This window comes from Mytilus californianus, unplaced genomic scaffold (genome assembly GCF_021869535.1).
Source record: "Mytilus californianus isolate M0D057914Y unplaced genomic scaffold, xbMytCali1.0.p SCAF_10, whole genome shotgun sequence".
In the NCBI taxonomy this organism is placed as follows: Eukaryota; Metazoa; Mollusca; class Bivalvia; order Mytilida; family Mytilidae; genus Mytilus; species Mytilus californianus.
Window position 1 is genome coordinate 46634712 of NW_026262582.1, and position 16168 is coordinate 46650879.

General features: G+C 31.6%; 1 protein-coding gene across 2 annotated transcripts in view; it reads right to left on the bottom strand.

Moving 5' to 3' along the window:
- Positions 1-16168, bottom strand: part of LOC127718251 (TPR repeat-containing protein DDB_G0287407-like) — a 38823-nt gene that overhangs the window by 12404 nt on the left and 10251 nt on the right. For both annotated transcript variants that reach the window (XM_052224246.1, XM_052224247.1), the window contains exons 6-15: positions 15632-15746; positions 14994-15226; positions 12453-12614; positions 10191-10419; positions 9212-9441; positions 7528-7674; positions 6797-6982; positions 6083-6258; positions 4944-5157; positions 3370-3568 (exon numbers count right to left, since the gene is read on the bottom strand). In XM_052224246.1, the coding sequence (XP_052080206.1) occupies positions 3370-3568; positions 4944-5157; positions 6083-6258; positions 6797-6982; positions 7528-7674; positions 9212-9441; positions 10191-10419; positions 12453-12614; positions 14994-15226; positions 15632-15746 (1891 nt within the window). The remainder of the gene's footprint in view (positions 1-3369; positions 3569-4943; positions 5158-6082; positions 6259-6796; positions 6983-7527; positions 7675-9211; positions 9442-10190; positions 10420-12452; positions 12615-14993; positions 15227-15631; positions 15747-16168) is intronic.

Sequence of the window (16168 nt, forward strand, 5' to 3'; positions counted from 1 at the left end):
TTTCTTGTGATTTGGGAAAAAAAAACATCTGTGAGAAGGGGCGGAAGGAACTTTTCAGGGAGGTGCAGATTGTAAGTTAGTCATGCTGAAATTGTTAAGAATTATTGAAAAATTTGACCAAAACTGGTATTAAAACAACAATAATGCATAATTAAGGGATCATACCACATAATTTATATAAATTTGATGTGCTAAGAAGAAGTTACTTTCAGGGGAGCAAGAAAAATCGCCAGCTGCTATATTTTGTTGCCAGTTTAAAAAACTTGGAGCCAACTTTAGAGCCAGCTAGAATCTTAATTTCCTCTACCAAAATTGAAACCATGTTCAATTTAAATTTCTTGTGCACTCAGTCTGCACTGTACATCATTTAACATGTTACACTAAGGTAGTTATTGCAAGGATTTATATACATGAAAAAATATGTGTACTTTTATTTTCTTCGTCAGTATTTCATATATATACGAATAAAAATATAACAATAAAGATTAAGGATGTTCGCTCCTCTTGTTTTTGATATTTTGCCAGATTTTCAGAATCCTCTTGTTTTATCCTTGTTTGGCCATTACAAAATTTTGTCCACTAACCCCTACTTTTCTTTTCATTACATATTTTATATTACATATAGTATAAAAAGCCATATTTGAAAATCTTATAAAATCCTTGTTATTTTTTCTTAGTTTTTGAAAGAAAAATGTGCCAATGTTAAATGTAAGAAAAATCTAGAGAGAATCATTTCCCGCCAAATTTTCAAAGGCTTATATCTTGAAAACAAGCACACGGACTCTTCATTTTTTTCTGCTTTTTTAGTTAATTCCTTTATTCATATACTATCAATTAATAAGAGTCTTTTAAAAAGCTTGTTATTTTGAAACAGAGTAGTGAACATCCTTAAAACAAAACATATGTTTTTCCACAAAACAGCATATTGTATGTTTTTATTTGAATGTTTATTTCTCCAAACAGTGACTAATGGGACTTATATAATGACTATTTATGATCAATGTTCCTGTCCTTATAATTAGCTTATGGTCTGTATATATGCTGCAGAACAGGGAAAATATTTTTAAATTAAAAAAATAAAAAATAGAAAAAATGGGCATTTAAATGAAGAAAAGAGAATAATGGGTGTTCAGATATATACAGACGAGTGAAAATTTGTATAAAAAATAAAGAATACAGAAAATGATGACCAAAGCACCCTACCCATCATGCTACCAAGACCCTTTTAACTTTGTCCATAACTCAAAAGACCTCCTAAACAATAAATTCTAAAGTCAGATGTATGTAGACTTATCTTGAGAAGGTATTTCAATACTTTAAATAAAAATTGAGTTATCTTTCTTTATTCGGGTGTGCTCCTTCTAAGGAGGATTATACACAATACGCAGTAGAAGTAAATGTGATCAAACAATGGATCAAAAGTGAGGGCAGGCAAAGACATATTACGTCTGAATTAACTATTTTAGGGAATACAAGTAAAACAATGTTGATTATGGTTTTTTCTTTCTGTCAATTAGGTTTTCTTCATGAAACTACGGTTAACGTTGAAAATTGTGTTGTCGTATGAAAATTTCTTCAAATGAAATGACAAATGCTGACTGACCGATTCTATTTGAATGAATTAATGTTGATGATCATTAATGACCCATCCGATAAACGGATTACCTGTAACAACAGATTATGACACCTGTTGTAACCGTTAGTAAGCTTGGGGTTGTAAACAAAGTCATAAACTTGTCGCAAGGTAAAATTTCGTACAATTTATTTTTTTACTTTTACCAAATAAGATCGATATGTTACCGTTACAGTCAAGAAATGAAAATTTTTACATAGGAAAATGTTGGCACCAGAAACATCACCAGCAACTGTATTTTGTCGCCAGATGAAATAAAAAATCACAAATTGCGACATTGGCGACGCCCAGCGCGGTCCCTGAATTTGTATTACTAGTAATATCACAACTATTTAATTTTATGTGAAATTTGTAGTATTTGGCCCAAATAAAAAAACATCAAAATCTTTAGGCCAAGATGTCTTTGAAGCATTCCAAACTCAGAAGCTACATGCACAGTGTTACCATATTGAATTGGACTATTAAATTTAATTGGATGTGGGAGGGCAGGACTGGATATCTAAAATTCTACCACAACCAAAATACTCAGGGGCGGAACCAGCCATTTTTAAAAGGGGGGTTCCCAACCCAGGATAAAGGGGGGGGGGGTTCCAACTATATGTCCCCATTCAAATGCATTGATCGTCAAAAAAAAAAAAGGGGGGGTTCCGGGGTTGGATCCGCCACTGATACTTTCTCAGTAGTTTTGTATATATCCTTTCTGTTTAAAATACAGATCCTGTGTCTATAAGCTTTGCTTACAAGGATCTAACAACACTCTGTTTTACTTTCTATTCTATTCTATTTTATGCCAATAAAATTTCAGCCTTCAAATTTATGAATGTGTGTAATAATCTGACAAAACCAGAGGATCCCTAAAGTTCTTTAGAACAAAAATTAGAATGGAGCATTTTCAGATCATTGAAAGCAAAGCTTGGACACACAGATCTGTATTTTAATCAGATTGGCATACATCAAGTTTGTATACAACCATAAATGACTATTAACCCATGTTTAACCCTTTCACCGATAGCTGCCCAGACAGAAGCTACTCTGAGACGATGGCTTCCCTGGCTACTATTACTCAAGTGGGAGATCTTCATAATAAATGTCAATAAAAAGTTGTCTGTAGTATTTTGTGTCTTTATTTCATTCACTAACACCATGTTCACAGTTTTGTTCATGTTTTGATAATTTTTTTTCATAAAATATTCAAATTTTCAAATTTTCCGCATTATCTAGGTGAAATTCTCAAAATTCTACTTTTTGACCCAAAATTGTAATTTTTTAACCAAAAACGGCAAAATTTTGAAAAATTTAATGAGGCTGTACAAATTCCTTACACTGAACGATGTCCATTCCAAGTGTTTTGTACATAAAACAACATTTTATGTCAAAAAAGTATACTAGTTTGGCTTCAATTCTTCCATATTCTTTCAAAAAAAATGTTCCCTCATTTTAAATTCTCGTAAATTCTGTAAATTTCCTCTGATTTTGACACGGTTTTCAACAAACGGAAGCGCCATGTTTACACTTTCATCCGGGTATTCAACAAAGAAAGATAACTCGTGTTTGCACTGTTTTGAGCGGAAAATATAAAAGAGGTATTCCGATCCCGGTAAAACGGGACTCGTCGTCAGCTGTCTGAAGCGTAAATCCCGGTAAACCGGGACTCATCGGTGAAAGGGTTGAAAATAGAAATTTCCAGCCCCCCCACCCAAATCCATTTTTATGGAAAAGTCCATACCAGTAATTACCTTTTTTGTACAAAAGATTGACCATGCAGTAAGTTGGTTCACATAACTCTTTAGAATCCTTGCCATACTTTTCAATTAGTGTTGTAATGACCTCATTCAACATGTCTTCTGCAATGGCATATTCCCCAATATCGACCAGGAATGATGCTGTTTTTGATTGTATGGGAGCCCAGTCTAAAACTTCTGTTAAATTGTTATCCTGTAATAAACAAGATATTCAAAAGTTATATATTTGTTTGTAAGTTTCTCTTCAAGTTTATTGTACGTAAAATTCATGTTAAATAAAGTTTTGTGCCTAATCATAGACGGGAATTTTGGCATTAAGGTAGATCGGGTGTCTTGTTCTGATCATCCCTATTGGGCATGTTGCAAAAACACTTTTTGGGTTTAAAAATATTTACCAAGTATCATTCAATTTATGACAGAAACATCTAAAACTTGAAATTTCAAGATTAAACTATCAAAAAATTAAGTGTCTTTAAGTGTATAATTTTTTTTAGAAAAAATCCTTTTAAAATCAAAGGCAGATAATTATATTGAATTTGACAACTTGTGTTTTGGGGGATTTTTCAAGACAACATGGCTGGTGACCCCTATTTTCATTTGATATTTCAAAATTATTTATATAAAGCAATTCACTCATTGAATTTTAACCAATTCTATTGTTAATGTTTCCTCAATAAGGAAAAATTAAGTTTCCCCACATAAGCCATATAAAATAACTGCGATTTCATTAATTTCAATGAATTTTAACAAAAAAACAAGTTCCGTGTATATTGAAATTTAAAAGTACATTGACAAAGAAATCTTTTAAAGAAGTTTAAGAAAAATCTTTGTCGGACATTTAGACACGCCAGTTACCTTAAATCAAAAACTTAAAGAAATGTTAAATAGCTGATAAAACCAAAAAGGGCCAAAAGTGTATCCAATTAGGTAAGAGCTATACATGAAGGAGATATATTAAGAATAATTTTCAAAATAATAATTTAAGGGCATTTACACTAATAAACAGTCAATTGTTTTAGACAGTTTCATCCACAGAACTTTTTAAATTCTTGAATTTTGTTGTCCTCAGTTTTCTAAAATAGTTTTCAAGACAAGAAGCAGAATGATATACTAAAATTTGTTCAACATTTTTATATAAGGGAAATAACTCATATATATGGAGTCATCCAATAATTTTGGTAGATATAGAAAATAGGTAGAAATTGACATTCTGAACATTTTTACCTTGTAAATATACTCATGTAACATATCAATTATGGTTTTTAAAAAAATGGACAAGTATTTTCACTTTACCTGTATGTTCTATTTTTAGCAATGAAGACCAAATTAATGGCTTTGCAATGAAAAATATCACATTTATAAAAGTAACACTTACGACCAATCAAAAAAAGTAAAAATTAGTCATCTTGGAGAAGATTGACAATTGAAAACAAAAATGGATGCCTAGCTAAGTGGTTGTCATTGACCCATTCGTCAGAATGGAAGAAAAATTTGTAGAAGGAAAAAAGGTTTACTTAGAGTTAGCACAAAAAACTAACAAGTGAAAGAATAAATTTAACAATAAATACCATGATAAATCTCTTCAGAGAATCATAATAAGATTTTGATGCAATTTGGTATCCACCAATGAAACGCCAGTATTTCATTAACTGCTGTTTACTGTTGTCTTGGTACATTTCTTTAAACATATCTTGTGACAACAGAACTTCTTTTAATTTCTCCTTGTCAGCAGAGCTTTCTAAATGATAAGGCAATTCTTCTGCCTTTCTTTCCATGTCAGTGCTGAAAAACACAAAAAAGATCATGATGAGGGTCATGATAGGGCATATGGAAGGTGTGCAAAAGTTCGAATTCATGGCAATGGTGAAATAAAGAAAGTACCAAGTATCTTTAAAAATAACTGTGAATAAATGAATTTAGAGTTAAACAAAATTCTGTAGTTTAAAATTTGAAAACATGCTGCACAAAAAACAACATTTCCTACCTTAAAAAAAGGAGAAAAAAAAAGAAGTATTCATTATAACAGCATCAACTTTTTGTATGTTCAACAGCTGTGGTGAACAGTTTTTTTAGAGGACTGAAACATAACTATGATAGCTTTACTATTATTTCACTAATTTCCTTTCTTTAAGAGGGGTATAGACCTGGATCAAGGAAGATAACTAGTAAATGTGGTAAATTAATGCGTTTGTTAAACTACTGACGTAACTTCATACTTTTTAAGGTTTGATACAAATACAGTCTGATAAATTGATTATCAAATTTTCTTATTTAAGGATGAACTTTGGTGAAAGTAAAAAAATCACGAATTTTAAAATTGATACTATAAATTAGAAGAGCATAAGTTAAGGAACAAAATAAGCTAAAAATATTGATAGGTTATGGAGCTCCTTTTCGAGATATTTGATTTTTAAAAAATGACGGGAAAAGGCTGACTCAGACTTTTACCTTATATTTGCATTGGTATTATTTGGGTCTCAAATGGAAAGAAAAGAAATCTAGAATCTGCTTAAATTTTGGTAAATGACTTTTAAAGAGCCATTGAAGTATTATATGAAAAGAAAAACGGGTGTTATGGGGCAAAATATTTTACCCTGTATTGAAGGAAAAAAACCAAGGAGTCCAAAAATCTGACACAAATTCCTAAACCTCACCTAAGTACATCCTTAAATAAATGTGAAATGTCAGCAATTGATATATTTCTAACCATTTGTCAAAATATTCAGTAAGTCTTTGATGCCACCAATGTTGTGCTGCTTGGTTGGACAGGTACATCTTCCTGACAGCCTTGCTCATAGTTCTGTGGTGGAAATCTAATCGTCCTTCACCTGAGCTTCCACATGGACGTAGAAACTGTCGTAATCCAACATACACTAAAGCCCACTGTCAATTAAAAGAAATTGTCCATTAAACTTCAGTAGTATCTATTGATGAAGGGGGTAGTTTATGGTAAAGGGAGATAACACTATAAATGATTAAAGCATTTGTAAAATACAGTTTTATCAATGCTTATTTAGCACTTATGTGAAACAGAATTTAAATAATCTGTTTCACTAAGAAGCTTAGAATATATTTATCAAAATGGTAGATACAAGCTTAAGCATACAAGCGATCATTTTTATAGAGTTAATCTAGCCTTTATCTTTTGTGTTTTGTTTTCATATCGAAAATGCATAAAAAAGCAAATAACATTTAACTATTTTGAACTTGAGCATGGGTTTTTATTCTGAGGACAATTTATCTAATTCAACTTTCAAATTAAAAAACAAACAAATTTTTAAATAATATACAGCAACAAGAATTTTTTGGGGGTTGAAACCACAGTCCAATTGAATTAGTTTGAGTCATGAATTAATCTTTTCACTGAAAATTTCAAAATGTAAAAAAATGGATTTTTAAGAAATCTTTCTGAACACTTTACCTTTGCCATTGGAAGTCTGCCTTCAAAAGCTAAATCATCTACAATCTCTGCTCCAGGTATACTAGGCTGCATGGCCAGCAGTTCTAACAATTCTGTTTCTAGAAGTCCAAATCTTGATGTCTCTACTAAGCACAATGTGGCTTGCACTAGCTCATTCCCATGGTCCTTCACAATTCTGCCTAAAACCTAAAATAAACCAAATGTGTGATTTTTTTATGAAAAGAACATATTCATTATAGTAGATTCAGAATTTTTTGCATTGTTTTCTTATTGCAAAAATTTTGACATAATAAAAACTTGCATTTTAAATTTCCTTATCATTACTTGTATGCAATATTTCCTGATATCACATATCACATATCACAAATCACACATCACATTTTTTTTATCAATTGCAATAAAGATATCACTGGTGGCAGAGTAAAGAAGTTCATCTACTGTATCACTAGCTTGTCAACACTGATCTCGAGGTTGTGAGTTCAAAACCTAGCATGTGGCAGGTATGTTCAACTCAAATCTTAATTGAATAGAATTGCCAGCTTATCTGCTGAAGGAAAGCTGTTCCCTCAGAGGACTCCAGCTTTCACCCCCAATAAAAACTGACCATCATTATATAGCGAATACTGCTGAAAGTGGGGTTAGACACCAAAAATCAATCAATCAATCATTCTAATGTACCAACACATATAATACCCACAATTCTTTGGATTTAGAAACAATGAATAACTTACGACTTCTAGAAGTCCGATCATGTCAATTGGTAGATCTCTAATTTTCTGTGTCAGTTTTCTAAAATCACCGAACACTCTGAGTTCTTCACATGCAACAGTCAGCCATAATGGTCGCCCAGCATCAGGCTTATCAGTTAAAATCTCTAACTGCAAAAAGACAAGCATATCATTCTAAAAATGTCTTTGCATCATGTTCAAATATAAATGAATCACTGCTTTTAATAATAATATTATACATTGATAAACTTGGTGAAAATTAATATCAAAATGACTGATGATGACGCTACTGTTTTGAGTTAAAAGAAAAAATTCTCTTTTCATTTGAGCATTTAAACAACTGCAAATTCAGAAATTGATGTGTGCATTTTATACTTATTTTGAATCACTGATTTATTGGTAAAAATGTAAGATGTAATTAATGTGACTGCACAAATTTTGTGAAAGATAATCATTAATGAAATAATGAATGCAAGGTTTTAGTGTTATTTAAAAGTGTGCACCTCGTTTTTGAGGTTATTTCGAATAGACAGAAAAAATATTAGTCATTCCTTATAATTTAATTCTAAATTCCATTTTTAAGGAGTTAATCATGAAAAAACGTTGATGACGTCACGGTCACATAACAAAATTATGTCTATGAGCTGATAGACAAAACACTTTCAGCCAATCAGAAGACGTGTTACATCAAAAATTAAATTATTAAAAAATAATATCGCAATAATTTCAGAATTTACAATAAATTTTTGATAAAAGTTTTATTAATAATTTAACTCTAAAACCTTCTCACAGAGGAACATTTCTTTTAGGGCAAGGGGATGCTACATATATGGTTAATGCATAACCTTTTTACATTCAAGCATTGCCTAGTTTGGGGGCCTTGTGTCCCCCTTTTTCGAAATCTTTGATCAGCATCTGTCTTCTGCCTTTTTTGTTAAAATTTTGATGAAGCAGTAATACTTTCTGTTTTTTTATTTTGTCTTTTTTATTTAAAATAAGAAACATTATTTGTTTTTTTTAATCAAGAAATTTTAATGTAAAATATAAAAAAAAACATTCCAGCTTTCACAAATTTCAAAAAGAAAACTGCAACAACATTCAGTTTTATGGCAAACAAGGGATGGTAAGAAAATCTTAACCCCATTTAACCCTGTGCCACATGTTGAACCCCATCACTATCTGTATGTCCCTGTCCAAAGTCAGGAGCCTGTAATTTAGTTATTGTAATTTGTGACTGTATATGATATTTGTTTTTAGTTTGTTATTTTGTACATAAATCAGGACATTAGTTTTCTCATTTTGTTATTTAAAGGCCTTATATATCTTGCTTTGCAGTATGAGTTTTGCTCATTGTTGAAGGCCGTACAGTGACCTATAGTTGCTAACATGTATGTCATATGGTATTCGGTGGATAATTGTCTCAAAGGCAATCATACATCATCTTTTTTTTAAGGGTCTTGATGGGGGACCTTCATTTCTTTATTCTTTCATATTTTAGACCATTCTTCTGTTTTCTTTTTTTTTCCTATTACTCTCTATTCTCTATATTTTAACACCCCATTATTCTCTGTTCTTTATTTTTGTGGTCTCTATTTGTCTTTTTTTTAAATTCTTTACCCTTTATTTTCTATTCGGTAAACCCCATCCAGACCCTCTTTTATATTATAACATCTTTATTTGGCCTTACCTGTTCATCGTCCAACCTTTTGTTATACTCAGCAAGTATTTTACAGACAATATTTTTCCGAATACTTTTAACGAGTGGATCAACAGACAATTCAATTGATTTCTTTTCATCAGTTTTACGATCTGGATCATCACGGAGCGAATTGAGACATTTTCCGTCCAATGTACTAACAATGATCCTCATTCCTTCAGGCAGTTTTTTCGGTAGCCAAACCAGATAATGGGCATCTCCTAAAAAAAAATCAAAAAAATCATTTGGACTATTCCATTAAACCAGATGTGGGAGGGTAGATCAGGGTAGGAAAGGAAGTTTTATTTCTGGACATGGGTTGAAGCCAAACCAGGTAAAGGGCTCCTAGAAAGAAAAAAAAACTCATTTAATTGGACTATCCCATTAAAATGATATTGGAGGGAAAGAAGCCAGGAAAGTTTAATTTCTAGACATTGGTCGTAGGTCATTTATGGTTGTATGTTTTTATCTATATGCAAAATTCCTGGAAGAAAGTTTTTTGGTTGCATGGAGATCCTTTCCTACCCTCCCAATCTATTTTAATGGAATAGTCCTTAAGTAAAGCATGTGTAAAGTGGTAAATCTTAACAAAGGTTTATTTTTAGATTAGATCCCCATTGCAGTAATTTTATCTTTAAGGGATATCAAAATTAAGTAAAAAGAAAATTTTAAAATAATAACTTACACAAAGGTCCAAAGAAATCAGGATTTTTAAAAAGTGCTTAAAATTGACTAATATTGTATGACATAATTTTTCCAAGGTACTGCATGCTCAATACTAATGTTGAATGAAATCAAATGGATTGGCCATGCCACAGGGTGGTGGGCTTAGGGGACATTCTAGAAACTTTTCCCACTTCCAACTGTATCTGAATTTAGGTTGGAGTCCTCCCTAATTATATGACTTGCATATGTTGGAACCCCCTTTTAAAAATGGCTGGATCCACGCCTGACATAACATAAAGTTTACCATCATCATCCATCTGATTCAGGGCATCCAAAAACACAACAATCTTTTGGTAGCCTTCTTTCTTAGCCACTTGAGCTGCATATTTAAACATGGTGTGAGCATATCTTTTCATTTCTTGCAAGTCTTCAGGCATCTTTGTTCCCTCAGGCATGAATTCCAAGAAAAATCTCTGTAAGATCTGGAACAAATCTGTCGATCCTGGAGTTGCTCCAATAAAATGGTAAAATACCTAAAAATAAAATTCTTAAATGTACAAAGTTTAAAAATACTGGTGAAAAACAATAATAAAGATGTTTGAATAATCATTATATAATTTATTTGTCTTTGTATATTTTTCTAACTTCCTGCTCTATTTACCCTAAAAATAATCTCTCCTTATCTTACTTTTATTAAAAATCCAATTACACTGCATTTGAAAGTTTATCATCATATAAAAATACCGGTGAAAATCAATAAAAAGATGTTTGAATAATCATTATATAATTTATTTGTCTTTGTATATTTTTTCTAACTTTCTGCTCTATTTACTCTAAAAATAATCTCTCCTCAATGTCTTACTTTTATTAAAAATCCAATTACACTGAATTTGAAAGTTTATCATCATATAACATATAACTTTTCATTTAAACAGTCAGGAGCCTGTACTTCAGCTGTTGTCTTAGTTCATGTCTGTCATACTGTGGATTCATTTATTTTCGTGGATACCAATTTTCGTGGATTGAGGAAAACTTGCCTTTTCGTGGATATGTGATTTCGTGGTTTTGAAAGATTCTGCATACAACCTGGTAGTAAATTTGTAATTCGTTGAACAGTTGAATTCGTGGTTCACCTGTTTCCACGAAAACCACGAAAATTGGTATCCAACGAATAATAATGAATCCACAGTATTTGTTTTTCGGAAATTGTTTTAACATAAATTAGGCCTTTAGTTTTCTCAATTGAATTGTTTCATATTTTTTATGTCGTGGCCTTTTAAAACTGACTATCATGACTATATGGTATGAATATTTCTCATTGTTGAAGGCCGGACGGTTGCCAATAATTGCTTACATCCACTTCATTTGAACTTTGGTGGATAGTTGCCTCATTGGCAATCATTACCACATCTCCTTTTATATATATATATATTGGAGTTTAGTGTGACGTCCATTTTCACTGAACTAGCACACAATTTTAGTTAGGGGCCAGCTGAGGACCACCTCCGGGTGCGGGATTTTCTCGCTGCATTGAAGACCCATTGGTGGCCTTCGGCTGTTGTCTGCTCTTTGGTCGGGTTGTTGTCTCTTTGACATATTCCCCATTTCCATTCTCAATTTTATTATCTGAAACAAAATTTGACAATACTCTAATGACCAAGGCTCTGGGTAATAAAACTTTACTGAGTACTCGTGAGTAGCAAATTTGTAAACACCAAATCAAGTATTTTGATTACTTGAATTCTGTGAAGGGGTAAACCAATCGTAGTCAAAATTTTTCTGTTAAATTTTGTTAGTGTTAGAGCCACTAATAAGCTCTACAAAAGGTCAGATTAAATTCAAGGTCAAAATAAAAATAATGTTCCTTGAGACTTTTCTACCTTTAAATCTCTTCAGTCACATTGGTCTAATGATACCATAATGGATGCTAAAATCAAATTTGTGAAGTTGGGTTCTTTCCAAAAACTAGCTTTAATCCAATTAAAAGACTATAGCCAAATCAAAAACAAAGTTGTGTCTAGGATTTTACTACCTACCCTAATACAAAAACAAAGGATATGGGGTATCCTTCCATGACACAAAATCAGTACATGCACATCAAAAAACACACTAAAAGTAAAGGAACAGTGCTTTTATCACTGTTATTCATATTTTCTTAACCTCAAAATGGGTAAATACATTAAACAGGACAATTTGTCAGTCTACAGGAAATACAGCATACAAATAATGCTATCAAAATTCAAATTGCTAGTTTTTATTTTTTCTAAACATATGTGGCCCCAATTCTCACAATATCAAAATCATCAAAAAAATGCTGAAGTTAGAGTAGATAGATAATGCTGAAAACCTTTTATAAATTAATTCAACAATCACTAATTAAAATCATTGAAGTTCTCTGAAACGATCCAACTGACCATAGGTAGGATGTCCTAAGAGGTAAAATAGAGGATTATGGGATCGTCGGATCATCTTCCAACTTAGAGCACTTAATCCCATTGGAATCAATAGTTTAGAGACTTCCAAATTCCATTATACCTCTCATTCTCTTCGCATTAATTAAAATCACCTTGTATTTCTTATTTGTAAGGCACTGTTTCACAGTGTAAGCTATCAAGGCAGATTTACCAGACCCAGGAAAACCTGCAAGTACCAATGGAACATGTTCTTTGACTGTGTCATCAATATAGCCATGGATCCTCTGAACACTCTCTTCTCTTCCTAGTAAAACCTAAAACATATATTCAGATATTTCAGCATTAGTTGTGATCTTCAGGTGTGAAAGAGGGATGAAAGATACCAGAGGGACAGTCAAACTCATAGATCCAAAACAAACTGACAACGCCATGGCCAAAAATAAGAAGACAAACAGACAAATAATAGTACAGATGACACAACATAGAAAACTAAAGACTAAGCAACACGAACGGCACCAAAAACTGTAAATCATTCTTCCTAGAAAAACCTTAAACACATTCAGATATCTAAATAATATTGCTGTTGCTCATCTAAATGCTCTCTTCTCTTCCTAGTAAAACCTAAAATATATATAGATATTGGTCTAGCTTTCAGCATTAGTTGTGTTCTTCAGCTGTTAATCATCTTAATGCTATCTTCTTCCTAGTAAAACTTAAACATATTCAGATATTTAAATAATATAGCTGTTGATCATCTGAACGCTCTCTTCTCTTCCTAGTAAAACCTAAAACATATATTTAAATACTGTAAATTCAGAAATTTTTGGGATGTTTTTATTATTGTGAAAAATGCGACAGGGTTATAATTGCAATAATTTAAACTCGCATTTTGAAATTTTTTATATGAATTAAACATGATTTTTCTCAATATCGCAAAAATTAAAATCGCTTTTTGGTCTAAAAAGACAAAATCGCAATAATAAATGCACGCAATAATTTCTGAATTTACAGTACTTAACAATAAAATGGTCTATCAGTTTTGATCTTAATCTGTGTCACCAATATAGCTTTCAATTATTTTTACATCCTCTTTTCCTCCAAGAAAACCTAAAGCATATATTCAGATACTTAAATGTAAAATACTTTATCAGCATTATTTGTGATCTTACTCTGTGTCATAAATAAAGCTTTTAGTTATCTTTAAATCATATACGGTATGTACATTCAGAAATTATTGTGTACATTTAATAAAGACCCATTGGTGGCCTTCGGCTGTTGTCTGCTCTTTGGTCAGGTTGTTGTCTCTTTGACATATTTCCCATTTCCATTCTCAATTTTATTATTGCAATTTTTGGAGAATTAACATAAATGCGAGTTTAATTATTGTGATTTTAGGAAAAGCTACATGCAGAGAAATGAATTTAATATCGGAATGCAAGTTCTTATGTAGTCGCATTGTTTGCATAAATAAAAACCTTGCAATAATTTCAGTATTTACAGTATTCAGATATTTAAATATAAATGGTCTATCAGCATTAGTTGTGATCTTAAGCTGTGTCACAAATACAGCTTTTAATTATCTTAACATTGTCTTCTCTTTGTAGTAAAGCCTCAAATAAATATTATTCTGATATTTGACATGGTCAATCAGAATCAGTTGTGATCTTTGAAGACTACCAAAGAATTACACAAACTAATCTTATTCTAACAAATGCTAAACATCTTTCTAAAGTTCCTACAACCATTCTTTCAACAGTAAATGATAGCCTCAAAAATAATGTGATGAGGTATATCAAATTAGCAGACGCAATCGGATGTGGATTTTGAAAAATTCTAAGGATGCTACCAAACTAGAAGGTTTGTTATATGGCATTTACATATCTCAATTAATATGTTTGCACTTATGCATTTATTCATTATTCAAAGGAGTAGGTCCGGTAAGGGCCGATTTTGGCCTCAAATTTCAAGTTCAGCTTACGAAAGATTTTAGACACTTTTTAAACACTTAAGTGTCTATTTCAATTGACTCGATTAGTTTAGCGAAAGATTTTAACTGATTTAGTCATTAAAAAACGCGCCGATTCAAGCTTAAATATGAAAAATCTATCAAATATGCCAAAAAACGTCACTTTTCAGATGGTTTTTGTCAAAAATGAAAGTGGCCGCATCCGTGTTCATCCTCAACCTTTATATATATCATGTATTATCATCAAATGCAACTTACATTTCAATATTATGAATGAACACGAATGCGGCCACTTTCATTTAAGACGAAAACCGTCTAAAATTTAACTAAAATGCTAAAATTTTGAAGATTTCAGTAATTTAACATGACTTAATGATGTTAGTACCCGATATATGTGCATTGTATTGTAAAAAACAGCCCATATATATGTAGCAGAAGCATTCTTCTTTACAATAAATAGCTTAAAGATTACATTTTCACAATTTTGTAAAACTGCTATATTTTGGGGCCAAAAAGGGGTCTTACTGAACCTACTCCTTTCATATACAAGGACAAAAATAAAATTTAGATTGTTTGATATTGCCTACCTACATGACCTACCCACCAAAAATTTGACACAAATTGGTTTTTTCTAAAGATTTTTTCCTGCTCTAAGGTTGTTTTCTTGTTTTTTATTGATAGTTGTCTAATTGGCCATCAAACCACATCTTATTGTTTTATCAATTACCTGAGAACGCTGAAACATAAAAGTCTCGTGTTCCAATTTCAGGACATCTTTCAATGTAGGTGACAGACCAAGACTATCGGTGGGATACTGTAGACTTAACATTGTCTTGAAATGCTGTAGCACTCTTTGTCCCATTTCTTCAAACCCACTCAAGTAAAGTTGCCCATTAGCCTCTTTTTCATATGTACAGCTGTAGTCATGGACTTGTTTTGGATACTTTGTCCTCAATTTTGCTGAAAGAAAAAAAAACATGCATTAAGAGATGATAATTTATGTCATGTGCCAGTAATTGTCAGGTACCCATCTTTGTGAGAATTAATTTCCATTGAAAGTGAAATGATATTGGTTCTTGGGAGTTTTAATTTGTGGATTAAAGAGTTGACTAGATTGGAGTAGTTTTATATATGTATATTGTTGAATTCTAAATTTTGTGGTAAGATAGATCCAAGAAATACATGAAAAATGAGTACCGTACAAACAATAATGCTTCTGAAGAATATTTGAGAGCTGTTTGAAAGGTTTCACATTGAAGATTACTTCACCTGTGTGATAGGTCCTAAAATAAAGTATAAAATAGAAGTTTTACATATTTTTTTCTTTTTAAAATTGAACCAAAATGCAATACCACTAATACTCACTTTTAAGGGTACCCAATGAATGTCTATGGGCATCATTTTTCTCAGTCAAATATGATTTCACCTTCTCATCTTTCACATGGTCCAAATAATCTGGTGTTCTCATTAAAAACAAAGCCTAAAATAAGAAATCTTCAAATGAAGGCAATATGCACTTTTTCTCCTCAACTTACTAAAATAATCAATTAGTAACTAAAATCAAAGTGCTTGTTAAAGATAGCATTCATTTTGCAGTGGAAACTTTAAAATAAACGTTATTGTATAAAGCCTTGGAAGGCAATACAAGTTGGTTAAACTACAATTATGGACAAAGGAAGATAACTCCAATACAAAATATTAAGTTAACAATGACATCATTCATACACAATTTATGAAATAAGTACGGTAAAACACATATATATAATTTTGTTACTTGAATATCTGAGGATATATTTGATTATTTTAGTTCTTGAAATGTTCATGGAAATGATGGTACATGCATAGAATGTTGCGCTCAGTGTACAATTTTGTTTTTCATCTGAAAAATAGTGATAAGTCTGG